Source organism: Bidens hawaiensis, unplaced genomic scaffold, assembly GCF_021521415.1.
Source record: "Bidens hawaiensis isolate Kalapana, Puna unplaced genomic scaffold, B.hawaiensis_p1.1 tig00026063_1, whole genome shotgun sequence".
Taxonomy (NCBI): Eukaryota; Viridiplantae; Streptophyta; class Magnoliopsida; order Asterales; family Asteraceae; genus Bidens; species Bidens hawaiensis.
The window spans coordinates 89,932-116,458 of record NW_027505063.1 but is presented as its reverse complement, the minus strand read 5'-3'; the positions used below and the strand labels follow the sequence as shown (position 1 = coordinate 116,458).

The 26,527-nt window shown below is 36.3% G+C and overlaps 3 protein-coding genes across 3 annotated transcripts; all 3 read left to right on the top strand.

Moving 5' to 3' along the window:
• The first annotated feature begins 203 nt into the window (after positions 1 to 203).
• Positions 204 to 11,556, top strand: LOC143610399 (uncharacterized). The gene is made up of 12 exons (XM_077084893.1): positions 204 to 270; positions 3,253 to 3,368; positions 4,015 to 7,017; positions 7,138 to 8,485; positions 8,568 to 8,858; positions 8,938 to 9,042; positions 9,132 to 9,194; positions 9,264 to 9,383; positions 9,471 to 9,671; positions 9,885 to 9,986; positions 11,035 to 11,223; positions 11,306 to 11,556. The coding sequence occupies exons 1-12, from the start codon at positions 204 to 206 to the stop codon at positions 11,554 to 11,556; spliced, it is 5,856 nt and encodes a 1,951-aa protein (XP_076941008.1).
• A 5,617-nt stretch (positions 11,557 to 17,173) lies between these two features.
• Positions 17,174 to 19,401, top strand: LOC143610398 (uncharacterized). Its single transcript, XM_077084892.1, has 4 exons — positions 17,174 to 17,507; positions 17,601 to 18,080; positions 18,402 to 18,551; positions 19,241 to 19,401. Exons 1-4 carry the CDS (start codon positions 17,174 to 17,176, stop codon positions 19,399 to 19,401), a joined length of 1,125 nt encoding a protein of 374 aa, XP_076941007.1.
• Positions 19,402 to 20,895: 1,494 nt separating this feature from the next.
• LOC143610390 (uncharacterized) lies at positions 20,896 to 22,237 on the top strand. The gene is made up of 2 exons (XM_077084884.1): positions 20,896 to 21,328; positions 21,481 to 22,237. Exons 1-2 carry the CDS (start codon positions 20,981 to 20,983, stop codon positions 22,231 to 22,233), a joined length of 1,101 nt encoding a protein of 366 aa, XP_076940999.1. The 5' UTR covers positions 20,896 to 20,980; the 3' UTR covers positions 22,234 to 22,237.
• The last annotated feature ends 4,290 nt before the right edge of the window (positions 22,238 to 26,527 follow it).

Genomic DNA, 26,527 nt, shown 5'->3' with positions numbered 1-26,527 from the left:
AAAAGCAATAATTCATAGATTCACAAAAATCAAACATTGATGCAAGCAAGAAATTTTGAGATGTCAGCTAGAAAAAAGGTGGTTTGGCTCGATATAACGTGGTTAAGGTCTCCTACAAATCAATACATAGAGGTTTTTGGTTTCAAATGATGAAAAATAAAATTCATTATGGGATAGGGGCACCATCAGACACGCTATCAGGTATGGCATATGGCGGTCAGCTATACCGCCGCCACCAAATCGGGAAGGGCGGGTGGGTAGTTGATCCGGGTACTATATATCGGGTTGTGTTGTTGACTATGACCTTGAACAATGGCTAGAAACCCTTTGGAAATTTTAATAAACATATATTTATTAACCCTTTGAATATACCTTGTTTTTTATCCATTTAATTCACCAAATACCTATATTTTCTGTCAATAAGTGTACCAAATAAAAAAGAATTTTTAGTAATTGGTACATGTTTTGATAAGCATCTCATAAGCACCATATTCTGACTTTTTTTTGAACAATATCCAATCAGAGTTTCCATTGAGTGAATAACGGAACACATAAAACCTAAAATTCTCAATGTATTCACAGAAAAAAAAAATGTTTATGGAAGCAAGATATCTCGAGGAGTTGGTGCGAGGAGAGGTGGTTCTAGTTCGAGAGAAGTGGTTCGAGGTTGACTCAAAATCAAAATCAACCGCAATGTTTACACAACACCCACGTCCACAAATGCATTTGTTCCATCGATGCGGTTGTCCAATAACACGAAGACTTCTTACTTTCATTGACCCGTATGTGATGAGAAGCACAACTTATCAACCACGAGGCAATGACGAACGTCCCCTCCTGCTTTTGTGATGATCGTGACGAGGATGATGATCAAGATTTTGTGTCTAATACGCAAGAACAAAATCTAGTTAATAATGACCATGTTGAAAAGAGCAAGTCATAGATGAAGGTGAGTTGGTGCAAGCAAATATGAATGATCTTGTAATTTTTAAAGTTTGAATTATGTATTTTTTTTATTTTTAATTTTCTTTACAAAGTATAATTTGTGTTTTATTATTTAAAAAAAAAAAGGTATAGGATGCAAGATACTTGAAAGATGAGTGGTGTCACTAAATATGAGTTTATAGAGTAGTTCACGTTAGTTCATGGGTAAAAACAGGAAAGCATAAAACCAAATTACCAAACTGAAACCGAACTAACCGGAAAAATCAAATCGAAGCATTAACCGACGCTAATTTTTTATTTTTTGGATAACCGGTTTTTCGGTTTGGTTAACTATTTTTTTATAACCGAAAATAACCGAACCGATTAGCAGATCTCAAGCATGGCCCATTAGTAATTTAATCTAAAAGTCCAAGTATGGTATGGTAAAATCCAACTTTTAGGTTAACTGGGTCTTTGCTTTATTATCCAAATACGACCCACTGGCAATTTAACCTAAAAGTTTAGTTGTCACTCTCAAATCTCAATATTTTATTTTATCATCATCCACATCCGAACTACGCTGCCATAACTGTATCTCATCGCTCGCTAGAGATAGAAGCGCGCTAGAATCAAAAGCAGGTGTTCAGGTTAGTTCCTTTTTTCGTTTGAAATCATAACTATGTGAGGGTTTTCATTTTGAGTTAATTTCACAACAAAGTTATGTGATGAAAAAGACATGGGTTTGAAATTTTGTAGTGGCTTTGAGCTGGATAATGTTTTGTATGAATAAATTTTGTTTTAAATTGTTGAATTAGATATACAGCATATCTTATTATATACATTTAAACAATACATTTATGAACAATTAGTAATCAAACTGAACCAAATTAAAAATAAAATAAAAATATTAACTGAAACTGACCAGTAATCGGTCTAGCTTAATAATCAAGGGTTTTCTAGGGACACCAAACACCCCCTATATGTCCCGTATATGGGGGCTATACCCGCGCTATATAAGCCCTTGTGTAGCCCTATGTAGGGCGTATAGAGCCCCGTATAAGCCTATACGGGGTATGTAGAGGGGTACCCCTAGTAGGACTCATAATCAAACCATGTCATTCTTGGGTAAAATGACGTAGTGGTACAAGATAGGTGGAGTTCTAGGATACTCTACAAAACACCTTATATCAAGTATATCATTATAAACGTATCTTATAGAGTTTATACTTAAATTATTTATAAATTAAACTCTTTTTATAACAAAGAACAAATAATTATTTTTTTTTGAAAGACATGAAAAAAAATTATAAAACAGCCACAAAAAAACATAGCAAGAAGCTATACCGAACAGAAGGTTCACCAACTATAAAACCAAACAAGAAACAACAAAGACCACAATATAAAGTCCCTTCACTTCTCCCAAGTCAACAAGCTAGAACCAGATAAAAAAATGAGCTCTTTTATCTTCTCCACCAGTTCTGCCAACACTAGTTTTCCGTCAAACACCAGGGTATTCTTTGTCTTCCGCAGACACCAAATAGTAACCATGGTAATAACATAAAACATTTTTGCCTTATTTATGAATCTCGTGTATTTGTATGGATTCAAAATATCCCGAATACTAAACGCGAATATACTCTGTATCTTACACCATATCAAAATTACCTACAAATAATTACACTTTAAAACCCGATTAACAAATCCTAGTTTTATATTTATTTATGTATTTACAAGTGCTAGTTCTCATGGTGACGTGCCACAATTTTTATATATTTCTTTTATAATCGTTATTATCTATTATCTACTAATAAGTATATTTATGAGTTTTGGCGCCGCATTATAGTATTTGTGTCTCATATTTAACAAAAAAGAAAACTGTTGATTTCCGTGACAAAGCAAAAGTAAATAAAAAAAAATTCATTTTCCTTGTATTTCTTTCTTTCTTTCTTTGCGAGTCGGGTGTTGGTAACGTGGATAAGATATAGAAAAAACAAAAGCAAAAAGTGACACTCAAACAGATCCTGACCGTCCACTTACTCCACGTGGCGACCAATACGACAGTGTAAACTCACGCTCCCCACTCTCTCCTTGAAACAACCAGAAACAGATCTCACTCAAAACCATCAATTTTTCCCCTTTTGCGAGAGCGGGAACCCTAATTTCACTCATTCAAATTTCAAATCCACAGATCTGCTTCTTATCCTTATTTCAGATTCACTGTTCAATTAATTCAAGCCAACACTTCATCTCTAACTCAGGTACTCTACTCCTTCGCTGTAATTCATTTTAGCTTCGTTTACGCTTGATTTGACGGATTTTGTGTTGCAGAGATGGATTATCACCGTTTGAAGAGGAAAGAGCTCCAAGCGCTGTGCAAGGAGCATAATATTTCTGCCAATTCTGCCAATTCCGTTTTGGCTGATAACCTTTCTGCACTTCTCAATGTAATTCGCCATGTTTTCTACTTATTATTATGATGAAGACTGATTACACTTACGCTTGAATGTTTGAGAACTATAATTGTGGCATTTCAAGTCAAACTGTGCAGTTTAATTTGTATAGTATGAGAAGTGTTAGTATCAGTGTTAGAAATAGAGTGTTGTAAGTTGTAGCTGGTGTATTGAGGATAAAAGATTGGATTAGTATGTTGAACATAATATGACTGGATACAGCATAAGATACATTTCTTTATGCAAGATTTAATGTGTGTCATCTTTTTTGTACAATTTTCTACACAGCTAGATAGGGTTTGGATCAAATACAAATTAAATTAATGTGCTAACTGTGAGAATCAAGCAGTGTATTATAGTATTACACTACGACGAAATTACATAATTACACTACTTATAAATATAATTACTTCTCACAGTAAGCACACTAATTTAATTTGTATGTTAAGTTTCCCCCATATCCACATATATATATATATATATGTTATTTTTATATATTATTCTACATGCACGATTATACGTTTGTATATCAATTTATCAATGTAACTTGTAAAGTGTGTGCAGTGATTTTTTCTGGTGAATATGGGGATTTTTCTGTTGGCTAATCATTCTCTCTTTACACACAATTATTTCAATCCAGGAAAAGCCGAAACCAAAAACACGACAGAGGACTTGTATGAAGAGTTCGGTTGAAACTACAGACGAGGGAGAACCTGCGGAACTGAAAAGGCAAGCAAAGAAAGTTAGGTTTAGTCCAAATAATGATTTGGTTGAATACGAGCTACGACCTGGTGAAAAACAGAAGGAAGTGGTTACACAAACAAAAACTCGGAGGAAATCTGTGGCAAAGAAGGTTGATGATTCAGTTGATAACAACGCCACTGTTGAGTTAAATGATGATAGTGAACAAATTCCTGTTAAGGTTACTAGGTCCAGGTTGCAATCACCAGTAAAGGAAGTTGTTAGTACAAATAATGAAAAGAAGAAAGGTAGAAGGGGGGCAAAAGATGTTAAAAAGGAAACTGTTGTAGATGAAGAAACTGATGTAAATGCTGGTAAAGTTACAAGGTCAAAGGCCAAAGGTGGTAATTCAGTTGATGATAATAACACTGCTGCTGAGTTAAATGATGATAGTGGACAAATTTCTGTTAAGATTACCAGGTCCAGGGTGCAATCATCAGTAAAGGAAGTTATCATTACAAATAATGAAAAGAAGAAAGGTAGAAGGGGGGCAAAAGATGTTAAAAAGGAAACTGTTGTAGATAAAGAAACTGAAGTAAATGTTGGTAAAGTTACAAGGTCAAAGGCCAAAGATGGTAGTGTTCAACGTGCAGAAAACAAGCAAGGTAAAGGTAAACGGGTAGTTCAAGAGGTTAATGAAGAAACTGAAACAGTTGAGGAAACTGTGGTTGCTCGTGTTAGAGTTACAAGGAAGGCACAAACCTTGATGGAGGGTGGTACAGTTAGTGATGCAAATCCCAAGAAAAAGAGTGTTAAGCAAGTGAATACAGAGGAACACAATGTTGTGCTCTCTGACGTTCCAGTGAGAGCTACAAGGTCTAGAAGACAAACAATAAAGGAAGATATTGAAAACACAGTTACCAATAATACTCAAATTGAGAAGAAAAGAACTAGAAGAGAAATGAAAGCTACTGACTCGAGTACCAACTCGAGTCATGTTGATAAACAAGAACCTCCAAAGAGGAAACCGTTTAGGACCAGAGGGGTGGAGACTGTGGTTGAAGATGAAAGTGACAAAAAGGAAGCGGCTAATAAAAGTAGAGTTACACGGTCCAAAGCTCCTCTGGCAAAGGAAACTTCTGGAAGGAATAAAAACAAAGCTAGCAAAGTGGAGATTCAACAGCCTGTGGAACCGTTAAAGCATGAAGGTAAGAAGAATGTTAATAGAAGAAAGTCTGTTTTGCAGACTGAAAAAATTGAAGAGGCTGTGAACCATCCAACTAGAACGAACAACAGGCGGAAATCGGTCGTCCAAAAAGCAAGTAAGACCGTCGAGTCACCTACTGTTGGAAAGAATCAGTCAAAAGGTCTATCTGGCAGTTATGAAGATAAAGAAGTAACTACCGGGACTCCTAGATCTCTGAAACAAAGAGGAACCCCTATTAAGGAAGATCGGATGATTGAATCTCCAAAAAGTTCTACACGCAGTGCTAGTAGAAGTGAAGGAAAATCTGTTGCTGAGACTCCTAAATCTAGTAAACGAAGAGCCCCCATTATTGAAGATCCGATTATTGAAAAATCTCCAAAAAATTCTACACACAGTGCTAGTAGAAGTGAAGGAAAATCCGTTGCTGAGACTCCTAAATCTAGTCAACGAAGAGCCCCCGTTATTGAAGTTCCGATTATTGAAAAATCTCTAAAAAGTTCTACACACAGTGCTAGTAGAAGTGAAGGAAAATCTGTTGCCGAGACTCCTAAATCTAGGAAACGAAAAGGAACCCCCATTATTGAAGATCCGTTTATTGAAAAATCTACAAAAGGTTCTACACACAGTGCAAGTAAAAGTGAAGGAAAATCTGTTGCAAAAAAACAGGCCGAGAGTAGTTTAAAGAAACCTATGCCAAAAGGAAGGAGCTCTGGAATAAGAAGTGGTGTAATTGTTCGTGATAGTCGCTCTAAAAAGAAGGCCAAGTTAAGTGAAGCTAAACAAACTGATTCTGAGGACCATACTGTTAAATCCGGTAAACAGTGGACCCCAGTTGCAAAAATGAAGAATTTAAAATTTGATGAAGTTAACGAGCCTGAGGTCACTCCTGCCATTGATAAATCTGGTAGGCGGTTTACGCGTAGCACCATTAAAGAAAAGCCTATTGCTGATGCTCAATTGTTGTCACCAAAAGTTGCACAGTTTAGACATGATGCAGCTGTCAATACAGCTTCAGGGCGAATTACTCGCAGGGGAGTCAAACTTGATGGAAATGCAGCAGGCAGGTTTTCAGAGAAGGTCGGTAAAAAGAAGCAGACACGCCAGTCAGCTCATAAAAAACCTCTTGCTGATGTTGAGGTGGCTTCACCTGAAGATACAGAAGCCGGGCCCCCTACAGGTGTTGGCACTATAGAAGTTCAGTCTGAAGTTAAACAACCTGATGCTCAGGTTCAGATGTCTTCACCTGAAGTTGCAGAAGGCGGCCTCACTTCAGATGGCACCACAGGAGATCAGGCTGAAGTTAAACAACCTCTTGATGAGGTTCAGATGTCTGCACCTGAAGTTGGGGTCAATCCAGATGTTGACACTGTAGGGGTTCAATCTGAAGTTGAAGAACCTTTAACTGATGTTCAGATGAGCTTACCTGAAGTTGCAGAGGTCCAGCCCAATTCAGATGGTGACACCATAGCTGAAGTTAAACAACCTCTTGATGAGGTTCAGATGTCTGCACCTGAAGTTGCAGAAGCTGGGGTCAATCCAGATGTTGACACTGTAGGGGTTCAATCTGAAGTTGAACAGCCTTTAGATGATGTTCAGATGAGCTCACCTGATGTTGCAGAGGCCCAGCCCAATTCAGATGGTGACACCCTAGGAATTGGGTCTGAAATTTCTAAGGAAGTAACAGGTCAAACATTAGGTGATTTATCAGCTTCAGAGTCTTCTAGGTTGCCAACCATAGTTGTGGAGGAGAATATAGTTTCTGTGGAGGTTATGGAAGATGCAGGAACTGGTCAAACATTGGGTGATTTGTCAGCTACAGAGTCTTCTAGGTTGCCAACCATAGTTGTGGAGGAGAATATAGTTTCTGTGGAGGAGAATGCCTCTGGGGAGGTTATGGAAGATGCAGGTGCTTGTAATGAAAAATCAACGACTGAAAATTCGTCCAGTGAAAAGCAGCAAAACCCTCTGGAATCACAAAATCTTGATGTTGGAACTCCATTAGGAGAGAACCTTTCTCATATCGAAACGACCCCTGTCCCAATGGCAGATGCTGCTGAGACTGTGCCTGTACAGAATCAGAATGAGGAGGTTTATGTGGATTTTGGGCTGCTTACCGTAGCTGCTGGAACTCCATTAGGAAAGAATCCTTCTCATATTAAGGTGGCACCTGTCTCAATGACAGATGTTGCGGAGACTGTGCCTTTGCAGAATCAGAATGAGGAGGTTCATGTGAAATCTGGGATATTTACCGAAGCTGCTGGATCCCCATCAGGCAAGAATCTTTCTCATATTAGTATGATGCCTGTTCCAGTGACAGATGTTGATGAGACAGTGCCTGTACAAAATCAGAATGAGGTTTATGTGGATTCTGGACTGTTTACCGAAGGTGTAAATTTGGAGACATCAGTCCTTTCAGGGAGACCTGATGCCAGAGAAAAGGAGATGGATTCAACAGAATCAGGAGGATCTACTTTAAAGGGAATGCAAACTGAGATGATGATTGAGGTACCACTTGTTTCTGTTGGCAATACAGTTGTAGTGGAGGAGGCTGTTGACAATAACTGTGATCCCTCAATTCAAATTTCTTCTGTTGTTAAACATGATGATGTTGATGATGGTGAACGGTATGAGCAAGATGAGAGTGATAGTGCTAAGAAAACTTTGATGTCTGAGCCTGATTCTGGGGATAGGGTTGGTGTTCAGGAGAATCCTTTCTCAGGCAATGGCGGTGGAGAGTGTGATAATGCTGTTTCTGACAGGAAGCCCTGTGTGGATATGCTTGGTACTCCTATGATAGGCAAGGGTGATGTTCAAGATGATGATATAAATGTGCCTCAAGAACTCGAAACTGGTTCAGAACTGCCGAATGCCAATAAAAGCGTTGATATTGACATTGAGTGTGTCTTAGATGACAATAGTGATGTGCAGGATGGAGAATCTGAACACAATCAAGTAGCAAGCAATGATAGTCTTGCTATAGATGTAGATGTTGAGGATGATAATTCAGTGCCAGCTCAGAATGCAAATGTACCTGTGGCGGATGAAGTCTTAGTTAAATCTTGTGAACAAGAACCAGATGTTCCATGTGATACGGTTAGACAATCTGATTTAGTAATGGGTAAAGACGCACCAGAAGGTGATAGAATTGTAAGCGCTGATGCTCTGGATGAGTCAGTCGTAGACAAGAATAAAGAGGCTGTCTCTTGTATGTTGAGTGATACAGGTATGTGTGAATTTGGAAATCGTTACATAATTATGCTCTCTTAGATGTGCTTTTGACCAACTGTATGCTATTCATTTTGCAGATGACATGGATGATGAAAGTGATGATGGAAATAAGCAGAATTTGTTTGTATTTGATGAAGGTTTTCAGCCAAATGAAAGCAAGGGTATTTCGTCTGATATGAGAATTGAACAGACAAAAGAAGAGGTAGAGACCAGTAGAGGGAATGACCTCACGTTAGATGACGAACAGGCAGCAACAACTTATAATGATTTGGACAGTGGAAAATTCATGGACTATGGTTCCCATATAAATGCTCATGAGGATCCAACTAGAGAAGAAGCCTCCACAATCTCATATACAAAAGGAGAACGTAAGGCCATTTAAATTATTAAAAGGGTTTTGTTATGTATATGTGTCTGGTTACTTGAAACATTCTGTGTTATCCTCAGCTACTATTGATGGCGCAAACTCAAGTCAAGTTATCGGAGATGTTGGTGCTCATGAAAGTCTGAGTACACAAGAAGGTTCTCCAATTGCATATAAGAAGGAAGAATATGAGACTATCTCATATGTTCTTTGTTTTTGTCAACCTTCAGTTTTAATCTTATTGTTTATTAAATGCATTTTTTTTTCTTGTTGTCAGCTCTTGTTAATGATACTGAATCAGATATACTGACTATTAAGGAAGATGAACGAAATAAGCAAGGTAGTTTGCATCTCTTATCTTTGTATATCATACATTTAGAATGCTTAAATGATGTAGGCATTTCTCCAGATGAACCTCGAAGTGCTGGTACTTCTGTGGATTGGAGGGAGTATGATCTCACGATGGATGAACTTGAAGAACCAGTTTCAGCAAACGGAGGTGCTGATGCGGAGGGTAAAGGCAAAACAGGTAAATTTGATAAGATTGATAACTTTTTACATAATTATGCCATACACATAATAAACAGTTCATAACCGTTTATGTGTCTATCAATAGATGTTCAAGATTCAGATTTCCAAGCTTCTGCTAGAACAAGTTCAATAGAATATAGTTCTGGTCTTGCAGCCTGTTTGACCAATTCAGTAAGGAAATTGGAGAAGGATTCTAGAAATGCTGATGATGCAAATTCCAACCAAGATAATATTCTGAAAGAAAGTGCAAATTCAGCAGATATGACAGAAGATTTCAACTGGTCTGGTTAGTTAAAACCTAAAACCATGAAGTAGGAGGTTTGGCTAGACTTTTAGCCCTCCCTCTTTTGGTTAAATTTTTGTTTTACTCATTTTGAGTTGAGACAATCAAATTGAGCAACTCATAAGTAGACAAGTTGAAGCTGCCACTTCTGGCTACCAATGTTATATTAAGTTTCGCAAATGAACGCTGATTGTTATTTTTTGTGTTTTGGTGCAGGTTCACCTTTAAAGTCTATGTTTGAAACGCCAGGTGCTACTCGAACCAAAAACACACGAGACAGTCAGGATGATGCCGCCGAACTTGCCAACCAAGATAATTGTATGCTCATATTATATATCTAAGTTTAAGGGGGTGTTTGGGATTGCTTATTTTCACCAACTTATAACTTATTTAACTTTTTGAAAAATAATAAGGTGTTTGGTATTGCTTATATTGTGAGAGGAAAAGTTTCATAAGTTACACCTTTGTAACTTATTAACTTAATGAAAAGTTATAAGGAAGTAAAATAAGGAATCCCAAACACCCCCTAAGTTGGCAAAATGGGTTCAGTTTACACCAAGTAGTTTTAGAAAACATATTGAAAAGTTTAGGTGATTACATTAAATGTGATTACAACACGTATTTGTCCATCTAATAATAAATAGTTATTGCATTAAACATGATTACAACTATAATACATATTTTTTGAATGATAATCTAATCTTTATTATCTTTTTTTTTTAATATATCCTTCTAGTTTTACGCCCTTTTAATCATTTAAGCATAACCATAATGAACTGATTCATTAGCAAATGAGTTGAAATTGCCAGCTCTAATTTACCTGTAATAATCTTTGCTTACCAACATCGTGGTTTGTTTAGCAATGAAAGCTTGCCATTTTTTTTTATTGCAAGTGCATATTCGTCGTGAAATCATTATCTACAACTTGAGCAACCACTTGTATCAGGAGGCAGCTCTTGATTTTGCCAACCAAGATCATTTTATGGTCTATCTTTAGATATGTTAAGGAGTTGGCAAAATATGCTATTTGGATAATTAGTCAAATAGGTTTGTGCTAAGATTTGGGATTTTTAATTCTTGTTAAAACACTTTGGATTGAGTTGCCCCAAAACACTTCTAGGCTCGCTTGTTTTTGCTAAGTGAGCCCTAAACTTGTTTTGGGTCACCTCTACGCATCATATTTCAGCATGAATTTAAAGTCCCATGTCTTAGCCCGAACATAATTGACCAGTTGGCCATTTACTTTTATAGAATATTTGATTAATAACCTTACTATATATTGTCCAGTCAAGACAAATCATGGGTTGAAAATGCCATCTCTATATACAATAATAGCTGATGGTTATCCTTTCTGTCCAAAATGCAGACTTGTCTCTTAAATCATTGTTTACAACACCAGGCACTTCCAAAACAAGTCACATAAATGACAATAAGAGCGATGCAGTCAATTCCACATTCTCTGACAGTAGGGGTAATGAAGATATCGGGTCAAGCAGAACTGCAGCACATCAGTTTAATCACCAGTGGGATAATAGCCAGTCAAAAGATTTTGATGGTTTGTTCCTCACCTATTGTTATTATTTGATTTGATATCCATTTGAGCTGCTAAACAGGTTATAAGTATAACCCGTATGTAGGTGAAACACAAGGCCATTCTGTACGAGGTACAGGCTTTGAAGATTATTCAGATTTTTTTGAAGATGAAGAAGTAGGAGGCCCATTCGAGCCCAAACAACCTGAATTTTCAAATGAAGCAGCAGAAACGAGTCATCATGATCATCCTTCTGGTTTGAAAGACAACACAACCTGCCAGTTTGAAAAGGAAGTTACTCGATTGAAGGTGTCAAAAGCTGATGACGATTTCGATACAGGTAATGAGAATTCGTAACCGAAGTTCCTGTTCATAGATTTTTATAACCGAACAATAACCAAACTGTCACTTTTTAATGGGTTCGGGTATTTTTCTACTTATGGTTTGGGAATGATCATCTATTTTACTCTTTCCTAATAATAATATAATAATAATAATAATAATAATAATAATAATAATAATAATAATAATCAAGAAGTTAATGTATTCTAACATAATATTTAGGTGATGTATTCAAATTGTAAATGTAGGGCATGCATGATTACAGAGGCAATACTCAATGTTCTAGCAAGTGATGTGACCAGCACATAGATTATGTTGAAGTAGATAGGGAATTTGTGTCTAGCCGAAAAAGTCAAATAACTGTTTGATTTGTATATTTGACTATATGTAGCAAAAACTGACCCTATATTTCCTAGTTTGTACTGTTAGGGCACATTTTGAGTTGCCTTACTTTTAAACTATGGTTTTTTATTATGAACAGCGAAATGAGTTAGTCAGGTTGGGTTGTGTACTGGCCTGGACAAAACGACCAGCTTTACATAGCTTGTCAAAACAAGTTGGGTCAGACCTGGTTCTCTGATTTGATTTTACTCGAGTCTCTACCAACATTTGACATGTGGTTAAAATGGGTTTCTATATTAGTATGTGGGTTTTAAACAGCAATGGTTTTGACGGTCACTGATCATTCGTGATGGTTTTACCGTGCATGAATGCCTACTAAACTCATGACATGATGGTCACGCCATATTATACAACCATATATGTGTTCATATGTTCATACATTTGATGTTCATGGCATACATGTATTATTAAACAAAATATATTTATATTTACTATTACTAATGAACGGATATTAAATAATGAAATGAAGAAGTTACTTTTACCAATATTTAACAAATCAAGGATTCCAACTAATTGCTGCAAAACATGCATATTGTTGTCAGACATGTTAAGCAGCACTGAAAGCATAACTTACACCTAACGCGTAACTATCTTCAGACGTGTTACCGGCATGGCGGCACGTGCCACGTTTGAAGTTGGTTAATGCGTTCGATACTGGTAAAAATATTTTAGTAAATATTATCATCATCATCATCGTACTCAGTATATTTCACCAATAGCAAAGCTATGGTAGGGTCTGAGGAGGGTAAGATGTAGGCAGCCTTACCTCTACCCCATAGGGATAGAAAGGCTGCTTCCGGTGAAACCCCCGGCTCGATAGTAGTTTTGCATCAAGCCTTGGACATAAGGCACATAACACTCAATCATCGGGACACCGGCTGATCGGTGCATGTACCCTTATCTTTCAGCTATCAACGCCACTACATGATGCCTGATTAACCGTCCGTCACTTTTAACGTTATTTTCACGAGATTAGTAAAATAACGTCAAAATTAGTGCAATTTCACTTTTGCCCACCCGAGGGTTCACACATATATACATCATATGTGCGCACCGCAAGCAGGGCTAAAATATTTTAGTAAACAAAGTGTAAAATATTAATTCAGTAAACAAAGTATAAAATATTAATTTAATAAGTTAATTTTAAAGAAATAAATAAATATGTATATATGTTTTAGAAGGGAAATATGTAAAGAAAAATAAAATTGTAAGGATATCAGAATAAGCTAATAGCTTTTTAATCTTTTGGGTTTCTTTCATTAAATCAGCCATTAATTTCTAGATAACTAATTAATTTTAGTCATTTACTTGGGAAGGTTCTATTGCTAGTTTAAACACCATCAGTAGTTACTCTTTCTTTAAATCTTTTGGGTTTCTTTCATTAAATCATCCATCAGTTTTATGTAAATTAATAAGCATTATTCATTTACTAGATGCTCTATATATACATAATACATACCATGCACATAGTGTCACATGTAATTCACTAAACCGTACATATTACAACCATGGTTTCAATTAGGGTTCTTCCCACCACACTACTTCTACTAACAAGCCTTGTTACTCTCCAAGTCTGTTCAACGGCTCGTAAAATGCATCACGATGAAGGCCTTGTTGATAGGCTTCAAGGCGAAAAAGATAGTGTCGGGCAAGTGGATTGTTGGGATGCATTGCTAGAGGTGAAATCATGCACGAATGAGATTATACTTTTCTTTGTCAATGGAGAGAGTTACTTGTCGATCGATTGTTGTAGAGCCATTCGCACAGTAACTTACGGGTGCTAGCCTTCGATGCTTACTTCTCTTGGTTTCACTTTTGAGGAAGGTGATATTCTTCAAGGTTATTGTGGCGGTGCACCTTTGCCACAACCGGTCATGATCGAGGGTTCTAGTGCTTGACAATATGCAAAAACATGAGTTTTGATGCTAAAAGTTAATAAAGAAATTCAAGCTTTTAAATTATGAAATGTTAAATTTCGTTTTCTTGTTGAGTTTTTACTTTTAGATATTAAAAATGCGGTAACAAGCCGGTCACAATTTGGTTGCAAACAAATATTGGTTGCAAAACAACTGATTTGTTACTGATATTCTTGTAGTGCATGCTAAAAGAACCGTTATCATATATCACTACAAGTCAACACCTTAAAGATTTATAGCAGTTTCTTCGCTATCAAATCTTCTCTTTTAAGTGTTGTGGCTGTAAAAACTTCCTTTTACTAAAAGATAATATACCTAAATGCATTAGCTTCTATTTATGATTTTTAAACTACTTTATAAGCCAATCAAGTGTGCGTCTCACATCTTTTGTATAAAGTTAAATAAAAATGTCTAAAAAGATAATTAACTTCAAAATTATGAAATTACAAATACTTTTTGGATTGATATATCTGGCAACATGACTCGTGAAAAAGTAAGGTCGTCCTTTTAAGATATCACATGTTTTTATTAGATACGGTGTAAGTTATAACATTTCTGAGATGCATCATTTAATAATTTTGAAGTTGGTACAACCGTAAAATATGGTGTTCATGACAAATGGCATGAGAGTGGTACTCATATAATTATCAAAGATTTACGCTTGGAGATTAGTATATTACCCGAAAATGAGTGAAAGATGGTATAAAATTTCATTTTTGTGACTTTTTCTTCTTTAAAAGTACGTTTGCCCGTATTGCTTATGTGTTGGCTCGATAAGTATGGACAACAAGAATGATCTCAACGGGGAGAACTCACTACTAGAAAACTGATTGGGTTGTGACGCCGAATTGCGTCGGAAAAGCGTGAGAAACGACCGATTCCGACGCAGTTATGACGCGAAGTGCGTGTCAGAAAAACCCTCGTCGGAAATTCCTTTATGACACGTTTCCGACACAAATTAAGACACATTTGACGCATAATTGTGTCGCAATATTCCGAAACCTTTCCGACACTTTTTAACAACTTTTATTAATTATAATTACTGTATTTTTAATACCTTTTAGTAATTATAATTACCGTATATGTATAAATACTGTATTAATTTTTAATTTTCCTACGCAATTCTGACGCGTATAAAAATTGATTTTCGACTCAATTCCGACACCACTTTAAATTATTCTCCGACACAAATCTGATGCAAGTATAAAATTTATTCTGACGCAAGTTTGATACACGCATAATTTGTTTTTCGACAGAATTCCGACACACATAAATTGCATTTTGATCCATTTATTATGCCAAAAATACATAAAAACCCATAATACATGTAAAAATGACCACAATTTCACATGCAAAACAACTTTTACCATTTTAAAATGCAAAATACAGTCAAAGTCATAGTCATAAACATTCATAAGCAAACCACAAAACCAGTTTAAACGACCACCAATCCACTACAAATTGAAATGTTTAAAATACTAGATATAAAACTACTATTGAGGATCGGAAGGTTGCCAGTTTCTGATGGCCTCTGCTACACCTCTTTGTATCGCTTCGTCCATTTTTTGTTGCATTTCTTGTCGCAATTTTTCTTCCATCTCTTCCCGTGTTTTCCTTTCAACTTTCATTTGAATTTCCATACTATGAATTTACATATTTTTAAATAATGTATAATAATTAATAAACAACACATAATTATAAAAATAATGATAACAGTAATAACAACATACCTTTTCTTGTAATTATTGCTCGGTAGATGATAGTACTATAGGTATTGACAGTGATGGATCCAGAAGTTTTTGTCAGTAGGGGAAAAATTATGTTAGTTAAGATGCATAGGTCAAAATAAGTCTGGTTATTAGGGTTCGGGTATAAACAATTCATTTATTTACTTAATGATATTCCAAATTATTAATACCTATTACCTAATGATATGATGGATTTACGACATTTCCTATCAAACTTAAACGTGCATAAATTTTTTATCATCACAACAATAACTACAAACATGAAGAAAAAAAAAACACTTATAAACAAAGAAAAATAGAAAACACTTGTAAACCATAAATATGATGAAAAAACACTTCCGAACAAAAGAAATTAGCAAATAAAGAACACGATCAAGTATTCCAATAACATTATATATTATCTCCTTAATGTAATTTACTTATGAATTACCATTATATCTAACATGGAAGGTTAAATTACTAAGTTGTTTAAATCTCAAATCAATACAAGGTCTATTTTGTTCTTTTAGTTGAACAAAAAGAGGTTATTTAAACCTTGTATTTAATCTTTAAATGACCATGTGTTTTTATTTCCCAATGCAATGTCATCTTCTCCAACCATTTCTTCAGAGCTTTCATGGCTTCTTTGCAAAACAAAACCACTCAGTCTCTTTTTATTTTTTTCTCTTTTTATTGGTTTCCTTCTCATATAAGGTGCCTCGTAGATATTTGAGAAGGGGTCTGCTAAAAAATATAAAAAATTTTCTACTGTTGAGACGAATCTCTGTGGGGTCTATACCCCCTGAACAACACTTAAATCCGCCACTGGGTATTAATAAGTTGTACTAATAAACCATTCATTAAGCATTGTATCTTTTATTGCTTCTTGCTCATACTATTAACGTGTGCCACATGCATGTGTTATCCATCACATAAAGAAATTATAGAAAAAATTAAAGAATCTTCATGCTTATAAACAAGAGCCTATTATAATATGATATATAATAAGAATGACTTGGAACAAAGGTTAAAGAAACTTTCTTTTGTCTTCGTGAATGCTTTACACTGATTTTATAAATTTTGTATTCCTGCTTGAAAACTATTATCAAAGCGGACGTTAAGAATACATTGTAAGTTTGTTCTTCCTATTTTTGTTGATTGTTAGCTTTTATATGATATTAATTATAGTTCTTAATATACTTATGAAAGCCATACATGACAATGTCATGCTTCTTTATATTAGATTTTAATAATTCAAACTACATGACTTCGATGATAAATAATAATCCATTCTGACTCTTATAACTTTCAGTTTCGTTACCATTAGCAATCTCACTCACATATTAATAATAATGGATTTACACTTGGCTTCAACTCAATTTCGTTCACATGGATGATTATGAGCGAATTAATTAAGTGTAAATCTTTGATATGCATACGAGTATGACACACATTAACAACAAAAGTTAAAGTTGTGCCATCGTTTAAGTTGCCGATATAAATTTCTATCTGCCAACATGTCATAGTTTGAATTATTAAAACGATTGTTATTTTTATGATAAAAATTTAATCAGAGAAAAGTATAGTATGGCTATGATTGGGATTGTACCAGAAGTATACACAGAAGAAAACTATGAGTTTTGGAAAATATGTTTAAAAAGTTATCTAGTTGGCCAAGGCCTATGGGAAGTGGTATCTAGAGAAGCTGCATCTGAGGAGGAAGAGGAATCACCGGATTGGAAAAGGAAGAACGCTCAGGCGTTGCACGCTATTCAACTCGCTTGCGGATCACAGGCTTACTCCAAGTACAAGAAGAACACGCACGTGTCAGCTAAATTTGCATGGGATCATTTGGCCGAAATGGGAGCTAGCTCATCACAACATTCAGAGGTTAAACACGATGATCAACGGGATGCAACTGGTGCGGTACTAATTTGTTGTTTTTGTTTAAGTTTTATGTATTGATGTGGATTCGGTTCGGTTGATAATTAATCTATTCATGTCATGTTCACAGGGGATCAAGAGCACCTACCATATGAAAGCCTCTACAATGCTATAGAAGAATATGAGATTGAACTAGTGAAAGATATCCTTAAGAAAGACCTCAAAGCCACAACAGCCTTTATATCTTCACATAAAGATACACCTCTTCATATTGCAATCCTCTCAGGAAAAGTGAAGATTGCATTAGTATTAGTCAACGAAATGCTTCCAGAAGGATTAGAAATTAGTAACCAGTTTGGTGCTACCCCTCTATCTCTTGCGGCGATAACCGATGACATAACATTGGCTAAAGCCATGGTGGAAAAGAACCACAAGTTGGTTACTATCAAAAGAGGAAACAGTGATCAGAACTCTCTTCCTGTGATCGTGGCATCGATGTATGGGAGAAAGCGAATGGTTCATTATCTCTACTCTAAGACTCCAAAAGAGCTGCTGGACGGGTCGGATGGTGTGCTGCTTCTGAATAATCTGATCACCGCAGAATTCTACGGTTAGTGAGTTGAATATGTTTTGTCCAGGGCTGGTTAAACCGCTTGCAACTTGCTTGAAAAAAACTTGCTTAATAAGTGAGCTGGGCCGACTGCTTAACAAGCCCATCTCGAGTTCAACATTTCAAAATCGTTTAAATAAACAAGCCAAGCTGGCTCGTTTAACTTAAAGCCCGAGCCTAACATGGGTTGGCTCGGCTCGCTTAGAGGCCTAGTTTTGTTCACGTCTTTTATTCGTACAACCTGAAAAGTTAGTAATATAATATATTATTTCAAGAATCACACTAATTGGTAAAAATAATGTTGTACTTTAAATGTTGTAGATATTGCTTCCATGCTACTCCACCATTTTCCAAAGCTAGGCATCATGGCAGATCACCATGGTGAATATGCTCTTCATAAATTGGCACACAATCCTTCTGCATTTGCAAGTGGAAGCACATTTTCATTTTGGAAACATTGGATCTATAAATGTGAGTGATTACACCGTAATTTCTTTGCTCAACAAGGATCACATCCTCAGAATTTTATCAAAATCTAGAATCATCATCATCATCATCATAATAATAATAATAACAATAACAATAATAATAATAATTTGATTATCCTTCATTTTCTCAATAAAAAGAATAAAACTAGCAAAATATAGGGAGAATGAATGACCAAAATGTCCATAATTTACCAGTTAAACAAATATCCATTTAACAAGCTTTTCTCAATAATTTCCACCTTCAACCTCGTCGGGTCGGCCCGCACACTTTTTAATCATCAATCGACGATATTTTCAACCAACAAGAATCTGCCATGCGTTATAAAAATATTCTGCGGAAACAAAAAAAAATCTAGTCGGAAGATGAAAAAAATCTCATCGGAAGACCAAAAAATCTCCTCGGAAGACAAAAAGAATCTCTTCAAAATAGACATGTATAAGAGTTAAGAGAGAGAGAGAGAGATGTAATATATTGGTTATCTTCAAGTTCTTTCTATCAATATTTACATACTTTATAAGTATCAAGTTTTTCATCACCATTCCATCCCATACACTTATTTTGACATCCATAATGGCCCTAGTTGATTACCAAAGTTTTTTTTTTTTTTAATTACTTATGGATGTTGTGCGAATTAACGTGTCTTTGATGCTTGTATACATGATTCCAAATAGGTGTGCGTATACATTCTCCATGGGATATTGACACCACACCAAATGCTTCTCAATCTGATGAAGAAGAATTCTTCAACCGGCCAGCTAGCTTACGACATTGGCTAGGTTGGATATTGCTACGCTTTCTCGGTATGGAAAATGGACTTTGCACAAATACATAGTATGGAAAATGGACTTTGCACAAATACATAAGGGTATAAATGTGCTGAGCTGAGCCGAGCCCTGAGCTAATTAATTGTCAACGTTTGAGCTCGGCTCATTTAACTTACGAGAGTGAGAGTGAGAGTGAGAGTTAGCGCTTGGCTCGTGAGTAGCTTTTTAACTACTTGGCATGTGAGTAGTTAAGTTTTTCAAGCTCGAGCTTGGCTCGTTTATCATTTATTAACTAATTTATATACTTTTATAAGTATTTTTACATATAATATAATATATATGTTATTTAGCATTTTTATCATAGTTTTATATATAAATAAACAAACAAATCTCTCCGGTTTGGAAAGATATGGAATGAAGGAAATAAGCTAAATTTTCCTTTCATTGCTCTCATTTTTTCATTAAAAAAATTGTGGAACACGATTTTTCGTGACATCCTTTCTAATTAGGGCTGTAAACGAACCAACCGAATACGAACAAGGCCTTGTTCATGTTCGTTCGTTAAGAAAATAATGTGTTCACGAACACTAACGAGATTTTATCTTCGTGTTCGTTCATTAAGGAAATTAATGTGTTCACGAACACAAACGAATACAAATAAAATCGGCATAGCCTAGAGATTAAGACCAATGTATTCATTATCAACGTGAATAATGAAAGCCTGTAAACGAATCGAATGAACATGAACAAGGGCATGCTCGTGTTCATTCATTTAACTTTATAAGAACACGAAAAGTTAATCGAACAAATATTTATTTTAATGTTCGTTTATTTAAAAATGAACATTTGTGTTCGTTTGTTTAAAATCTAAACGAACATAACTGAACAAATAAAACAAACATGTATAAACAAATGTAAATGAACACAAATATAAACAAACTTAAATGAAAACACTTAAATGAACACAAATTAACAAATATAAAACCTTTAAGCAGTTAACCTATCCAGATAATATTTAATTATTTCCTATTAATACATAAGCGGACATAAACGAACATTCATGAACATAAATGAACGAACGGAACATGTGTTCATGTTCGTTCATATAATTAAATGAACATAAACGAACTTCCCGCCGAACAGTTCATGAATAGTTCACCGAACGTTCGGTTCGTTTACATGCCTATTTCTAATCATTTCTTTTCCCTCGTTAAATGAGATTCTGGAACACAACGTAAGAGATAGAGAGTCAACTCCCACCTCGTAATTTTATATTTCTATTTTAAATAAAAAAGTGTATAATACATGCTTGTTTAGATTCACGAGTATACTCGAATTCAATAAGTGAAGCATGATATTGTTTATTAAACGGGCTTGTTTTAGAGCTCGAGCTCGTTTAAGCCTGACTCGATTTAACCTTTCAGCAAGCCAATCTTGAATAGCTCATGAGCAACTCTGACTCTTTTACACCCCCACAAATACGCTTCTCTTCATGAAAATATACGCGACAGAAAGTGATCAATGTAAATATGTGTGCTTATAAACATTTTACTTGCAGTACCCGATATCAAGAATTTGCATGACAGAAAGCTGGTAAATGATGAAGCAAGTAAGCTCCTGCACTGCATTTTTAAGGAAGTAAAAGTCATGAAGCACTCAGAGCTTGAAACAATGGAAATTGACAAAGCTGTGCATAATGCAATTAAGTATGGCATCGTTGAGTTCGTCGAGGAACTACTAAACTACAATCCGGACTTCATATGGAGGAAAGACAAAAGAGGAAGAACAATCTTTTCACATGCGATTATTCTTCGCCAAGAAAAAATATTCAACCTTTTCTATAGATTGGGAACGAAGAAAAGCATAGTCGCAAGTCGACACGATATATTTCAGAATAATTTCCTACATCTCGCAGCCAAACTCTCTCCTCCGGCTCAACTTGAGCGTGTTTCAGGGCCCGCATTACAAATGCAGAGGGAACTGCAGTGGTATAAGGTACAACAAAATTTATCACCTAGCACTAAAAAGCGACTATTAGTAACTAAGGCATCAGGGACTGATATATCAGTCTTGAATACATAGTATCAGGGGTTGGTTTATTAATTGTTTAAATTGCGTTTATTCATTTAACCGAACGTACATTTTAGGAGGTGGAAAGCTTGGTACAACCCAAGTACAAAGATCAAGCGAACGAAAACCATAGAAAGCCTGGCGCTTTATTCACTCAAGAACACAAAGAACTCGCAAAAGAAGGCGAAAAGTGGATGAAGAACACCGCAGGATCAAGCATGATAGTAGGAACTCTTATTGCTGCAGTTATGTTCACAACTGCCTTCACTGTACCCGGTGGCAATGATGATACCAATGGCCTGCCTGTAATGTTAAACAGCACGGGCATAATTAACAAACACGCGTTCATGATATTTATGATATCGAATGGACTTTCTCTCTTCACATCCTCAACTTCTGTGTTGATGTTCTTAGGAATTCTGACTGCGCGTTACGCAGAGGAGGATTTTCTTGTTTCCTTGCCAACCAAATTGATCTTTGGAATTGCATGCTTGTTCTTCTCTATAGTTACCATGATGATATCATTTGCAGCTGCAATGTTTCTTATGCTCCATGATACATTATCTTGGGTATCCATACCTCTTATTATTCTATCTAGTTTTCCGGTTGTTCTCTTCTCTGCGCTTCAGTTTCCGCTCCTGATTGAAATGGTCTTTCGTACGTATGGATCAACGATTTTCGACAAAGGGGATAAGCATGAGTCAGTCATCAAGAAGCCTTTGAAATACCTCACATTACAAAGTAAAAGGTTTTTAGGGAGGGATGTATCCGACAATGATCTCTCGGTGAAGGTGGAAGCCGAGGGTGATCCGTCAGGGGAAATGGTGTAGGTAACGAATTCGCTCATGGATCGGAAGCTTCAGTTACGGAGAAAAGGTGTGTTTCACTTAGACTTCATTGAAGGTAAGGTGATAATGATTTTCATAATGGCAGAGTACGTTTGCTCATTTTAGTTTTTGCTCATTGTAATTCTATCAAGATTTATTGAATAATTCAAATATTAAAAGGCAATTACACACCAATGTAATTTCTTGACATGAATCGATCTATGATCATTAACAATTTTGATGCAATGATCATTAATTTAAATAATTGTGAACCAGCTATGATGGTCTCGTGGCACGAAACATGACGTTTTTAGAAAACGGGTTTCTACTATGTTTGCCTAGTGTACATGCTTTGCAAACGTGCTCACCATGCAAAGCTTGAATATCTCCACGTGTCATATTTTTAGACTTCATATTAGCTAATGTTTCAAAATTAATAAGACCAAGTCTAGCTTGCCATAGCCATCCTTGGTCTTTCATGGAAGCTAAAAGAAATGCCGAGATTCCAATTTGAGCTCGATCTTGTAAACACAATTGGGACTTCTTGGAACTCTCATTCGCAAGCGATATACTTCCTAGTATAGCCCACAAGTGTTCATTGGCTATCCAAATCAATATGTTGCTACGTAAGTCGAGTATGTACTAAACATCATTCATAACCTGCTATTCACCGTTCTTGTAATAAAAAATAGTAATGCCTCTTCCTTTAATATATACTTTGAACCCGTCTCAAAATTTAACCAAACCGCTCACTCGGTCATCAACTTAGCTGAAGCGGGCTTCACATCCGGTCATGTGATTAGACGCCCCATTATCTAAATACCAAATCGAATCGCTTACTGAGTCGTTTGCATAACGGGTTGGATGAGCCTTCTCCTCGTTTAACATAACATGTTCTTAATCAATTTCAACCGAGGCCATCTTAAAAATTGATGGCTTAGCCTTAGTTTGATTCAGATTCGCTTCTCGAGTCGGTGGTTTGGACATTCCCACGCAAAGTGCCTAACATGTTACAATTATACCACCGAACGCCACTTTTGTCACCTGATTTTGATTGTTTTGGTAATTTTGATTATTACCTTGATTTCCGTCCCTGTCTTGGTTGTTCGTGTTTGGTTGGTCACCGTCTCTTTGGTTGTCATAGTTCTGATTGAACCGACACCGTCTTTTACTCGAACCTCGACCAGGACCTCTTGCACAGCCCCGCTGGTCATAACCCGAGGAGCCACGAACCCGAGCATATTGTTTCCTGTCATGATCGGTGTCCGTCTTCCTTGGTTATCGTTTTCGGCATGCAATAATTTTCCCATCTCGGCTGATGATTCCTTGGCTTTGATTCTCTCTTCAAAAGCCTTTAACCTTGCTATAAAATCTTCAAAAACTATCGTATCAAGATCAACCCATTGTTCAATGGTTTCTAGTATAGCAATAACCCGTTCATCAAGAAAACGATGGGGTAGAGAGAATTGTAGGTCAAGAAAACGATGGGGTAGAGAGAATTGTAGATCATGATATTATTTTTATAATAATTTACCAAACAATACAATCAAATATGTAGAAAACTTAGACGACTAAACAAGGAAAGGGATAAAATTAGGAATAAAATAATAGGTGAAGATATTCATAAAATATATTCTATATTCCCCCTCAAGATGGAGCATGGAGATCCGTAATGCCCATTTTGCCAAGTAAGAATTGAAGTTGATGCGCCCCGAGGCCCTTCGTTAACAAATCTGCAACTTGCATTTTGCTATCAATGTGCATAGGCACGATATCTTTGGATTCTACTCTCTCTTGAACAAAAAAACAGTCCATCTCTACATGCTATGTTCTCTCATGGAAAATTGGATTTTTAGCGATGTGGCGGGCTGCCTGATTATCACAAAACAAAGCCGTTGGAGAGGTGATGATGACTCTCAAATCAGTTAGCAACCATATGACCCATAAGACTTCACTAATCGTAGAAGCCATGGCCCTGTATTCGGCTTCTGCTGAAGAACGGGAAACAACCGATTGCTTCTTTGTTTTCCATGAAATACGAGCACCTCCTAACATAAGCAAGTATCTTGTTCCGGAGCGTCTAGTGAAAGGGCAACCGAGCCAATCGGAATCACAAAAGGCGGTTAAGACCGGTTCGCCGATACGAGGGAGAAGAATACCTTGTCCCGGTGTCCCTTTCAGGTAACATAACACCCGATTCGTGGCTTCCATGTGATTATGTCGTGGGTCAGCAACAAACTGGCTTAACACGTTAACAGCATATGTAATATCAGGGCGAGTAGCTTGAAGATAAAGGAGCTAACCAACCAAACGATGATATTTGCTAGCATCAACCTGAGCCTCACCTTCTCCTTTGTCCAATTTTAGATTATGTTCAATGGGAAACGAGCTCGGTCAACATCCTAGCATGCCACTATCTGTCAAAATATCCAAGATATACTTCCTTTGACTTAGAACCAAGCCATCGGAAGTCTTGGCTACTTTAATACCAAGAAAATACTTCAATGAGCCAAGGTCTTTGATGCTGAAAGCTTTATCAAGTTGCGCTTTAGTTTGTTGGATCTTTGCAGAATTATTGCCAACAATGATTACATCATCCACATAGATTAAAATGGCAACATACGAATCCCCTTTCACATGTATGAATAAAGAATGATCGGTTTTGGATTGTCGAAATTGTAGGTTTAAAAGGAAGGTGGTGAACTTTTGGTACCAATTACGCGAGGCTTGTTTCAAACCGTAGAGCGACCTTTTTAAACGACACACACGAGATTCGTTTTCTTTGGAGAAACCTTGAGGAATTTTCATGCATACTTCCTCATCCAAATCACCATGTAGGAATGCATTATTTACATCGAGTTGGTGAATAACCCAATTTTTCTTTACTGCTATGGCTAGGAGAGTTCGAACGGTGACAAGTTTTGCAACGGGTGCAAATGTATCGTGGTAGTCTACCCCTTCCAATTGTGGGAATCCCTTAGCAACAAGTCTGGCCTTGTAACGTTCAACTTCACCATTGGGTTTATATTTTATCTTATAGACCCATTTGGAGTCTATGGCCTGTTTCCCTTTCGGTAAATCGGTTAGGACCCAAGTCCCGTTTCTTTCAAGTGCGCTTATTTCTTGTTGCATGGCTTCCTTCCAACGATCATCCTATGCAGCTTGTTTGAAATATTTCGGCTCATTGTTCAAATTAATGGCCGTTAAAAAAGCTTTGTGATTGTCAGAAAATTTTTCATATGAAATAAAATTAGAGATAGGGTGTATCGTCGAAGCTTCTTCATCAGAGACGGGTTGTGTGTGATCGACCGAAGGAGGGAGCTTCACAATATAATCATTAAGGAACTTTGGTTGAGATTTGTGTCGCTTGCTTCTGATATCGGTTTAGACTTGAAGCTCAACATTTTGAACATTTTCACCCATAGAATTAGTTGGTACAACAGGTGAGCCAATTTCATCATTGTTATGCCCAACAGATTGTATGTCATCTTCATTTGAAGATTCTGGACTCACCAAATTACTGGGTTCAATATGTGGACCAGATTTATTGAACTCAGATTCAACATGAATTTCATTAACTTCATTGTGAGCTTGTTGTCTGGCTGGGTCCATATCGGTCTGTTCTTCATTGTGAGTGGTATCAATGGTATGAATAGGATGATGTTTTTCATGACAAGAGCACTCTTGGAATTTAACAGGTTCTCCTCCGTCTTCACATGTAACATATGAAAATTTTGAAACACTAAAATAATAAAAGTAATAAACGTCGAATTATTGAGTCGGTTAGTAGAAGTGTTATCTCGTTAAACCGATAGGACATTAATGAGGAAGAAATCGAGCGTTTTAGATATGATTACTAGCCTACTAGCTGAACACCATGATAATGATAATAATAATAATAATAATAATAGTTATTATTAGTGAAGGGATGCTAAATTAAATACTAAACATGGAGGTTTAAAGTGCAAAATCTGAAATTTATTTAAAAGTTTAGAGGTCAATATTGCCATATGATGAAACTTAATTTGAAAAGCCTGTATCTTCATCTTCTACACGATTTTTGTGGAAAAGAAATAAATAAATAAATAAATAAATAAACTTTGATTTGAAATTCATGATCTAATTCTAATCCCAAACGCTTGTAATGAAACTTGAGGTGCAAGATTCGTTTAATTATATAATCTTTGTCACAAACGTGCATCCATATGATATTCACCATCACCGCCGCCCTGCAACTCGTCGCCGGAAACCAGCGACCTCCGCCACCCTCCTCACCGTTTGTTGTCGCCACTGTAAT

Bases quoted from the DNA above. Each gene is read 5' to 3' on its own strand.
- LOC143610399 (XM_077084893.1), top strand. From the start codon at position 204: ATGGCATATGGCGGTCAGCTATACCGCCGCCACCAAATCGGGAAGGGC. The intron at 3,369-4,014 runs GTAATTCGCCAT...ATTTCAATCCAG, and splicing joins ACCTTTCTGCACTTCTCAAT to GAAAAGCCGAAACCAAAAAC. The intron at 11,224-11,305 runs GTTTGTTCCTCA...ACCCGTATGTAG, and splicing joins CCAGTCAAAAGATTTTGATG to GTGAAACACAAGGCCATTCT.
- LOC143610398 (XM_077084892.1), top strand. From the start codon at position 17,174: ATGGCTATGATTGGGATTGTACCAGAAGTATACACAGAAGAAAACTAT. The intron at 17,508-17,600 runs GTGCGGTACTAA...TCATGTTCACAG, and splicing joins TGATCAACGGGATGCAACTG to GGGATCAAGAGCACCTACCA. The intron at 18,552-19,240 runs GTGAGTGATTAC...GATTCCAAATAG, and splicing joins GAAACATTGGATCTATAAAT to GTGTGCGTATACATTCTCCA.
- LOC143610390 (XM_077084884.1), top strand. From the start codon at position 20,981: ATGAAGCACTCAGAGCTTGAAACAATGGAAATTGACAAAGCTGTGCAT. The intron at 21,329-21,480 runs GTACAACAAAAT...CGTACATTTTAG, and splicing joins GGGAACTGCAGTGGTATAAG to GAGGTGGAAAGCTTGGTACA.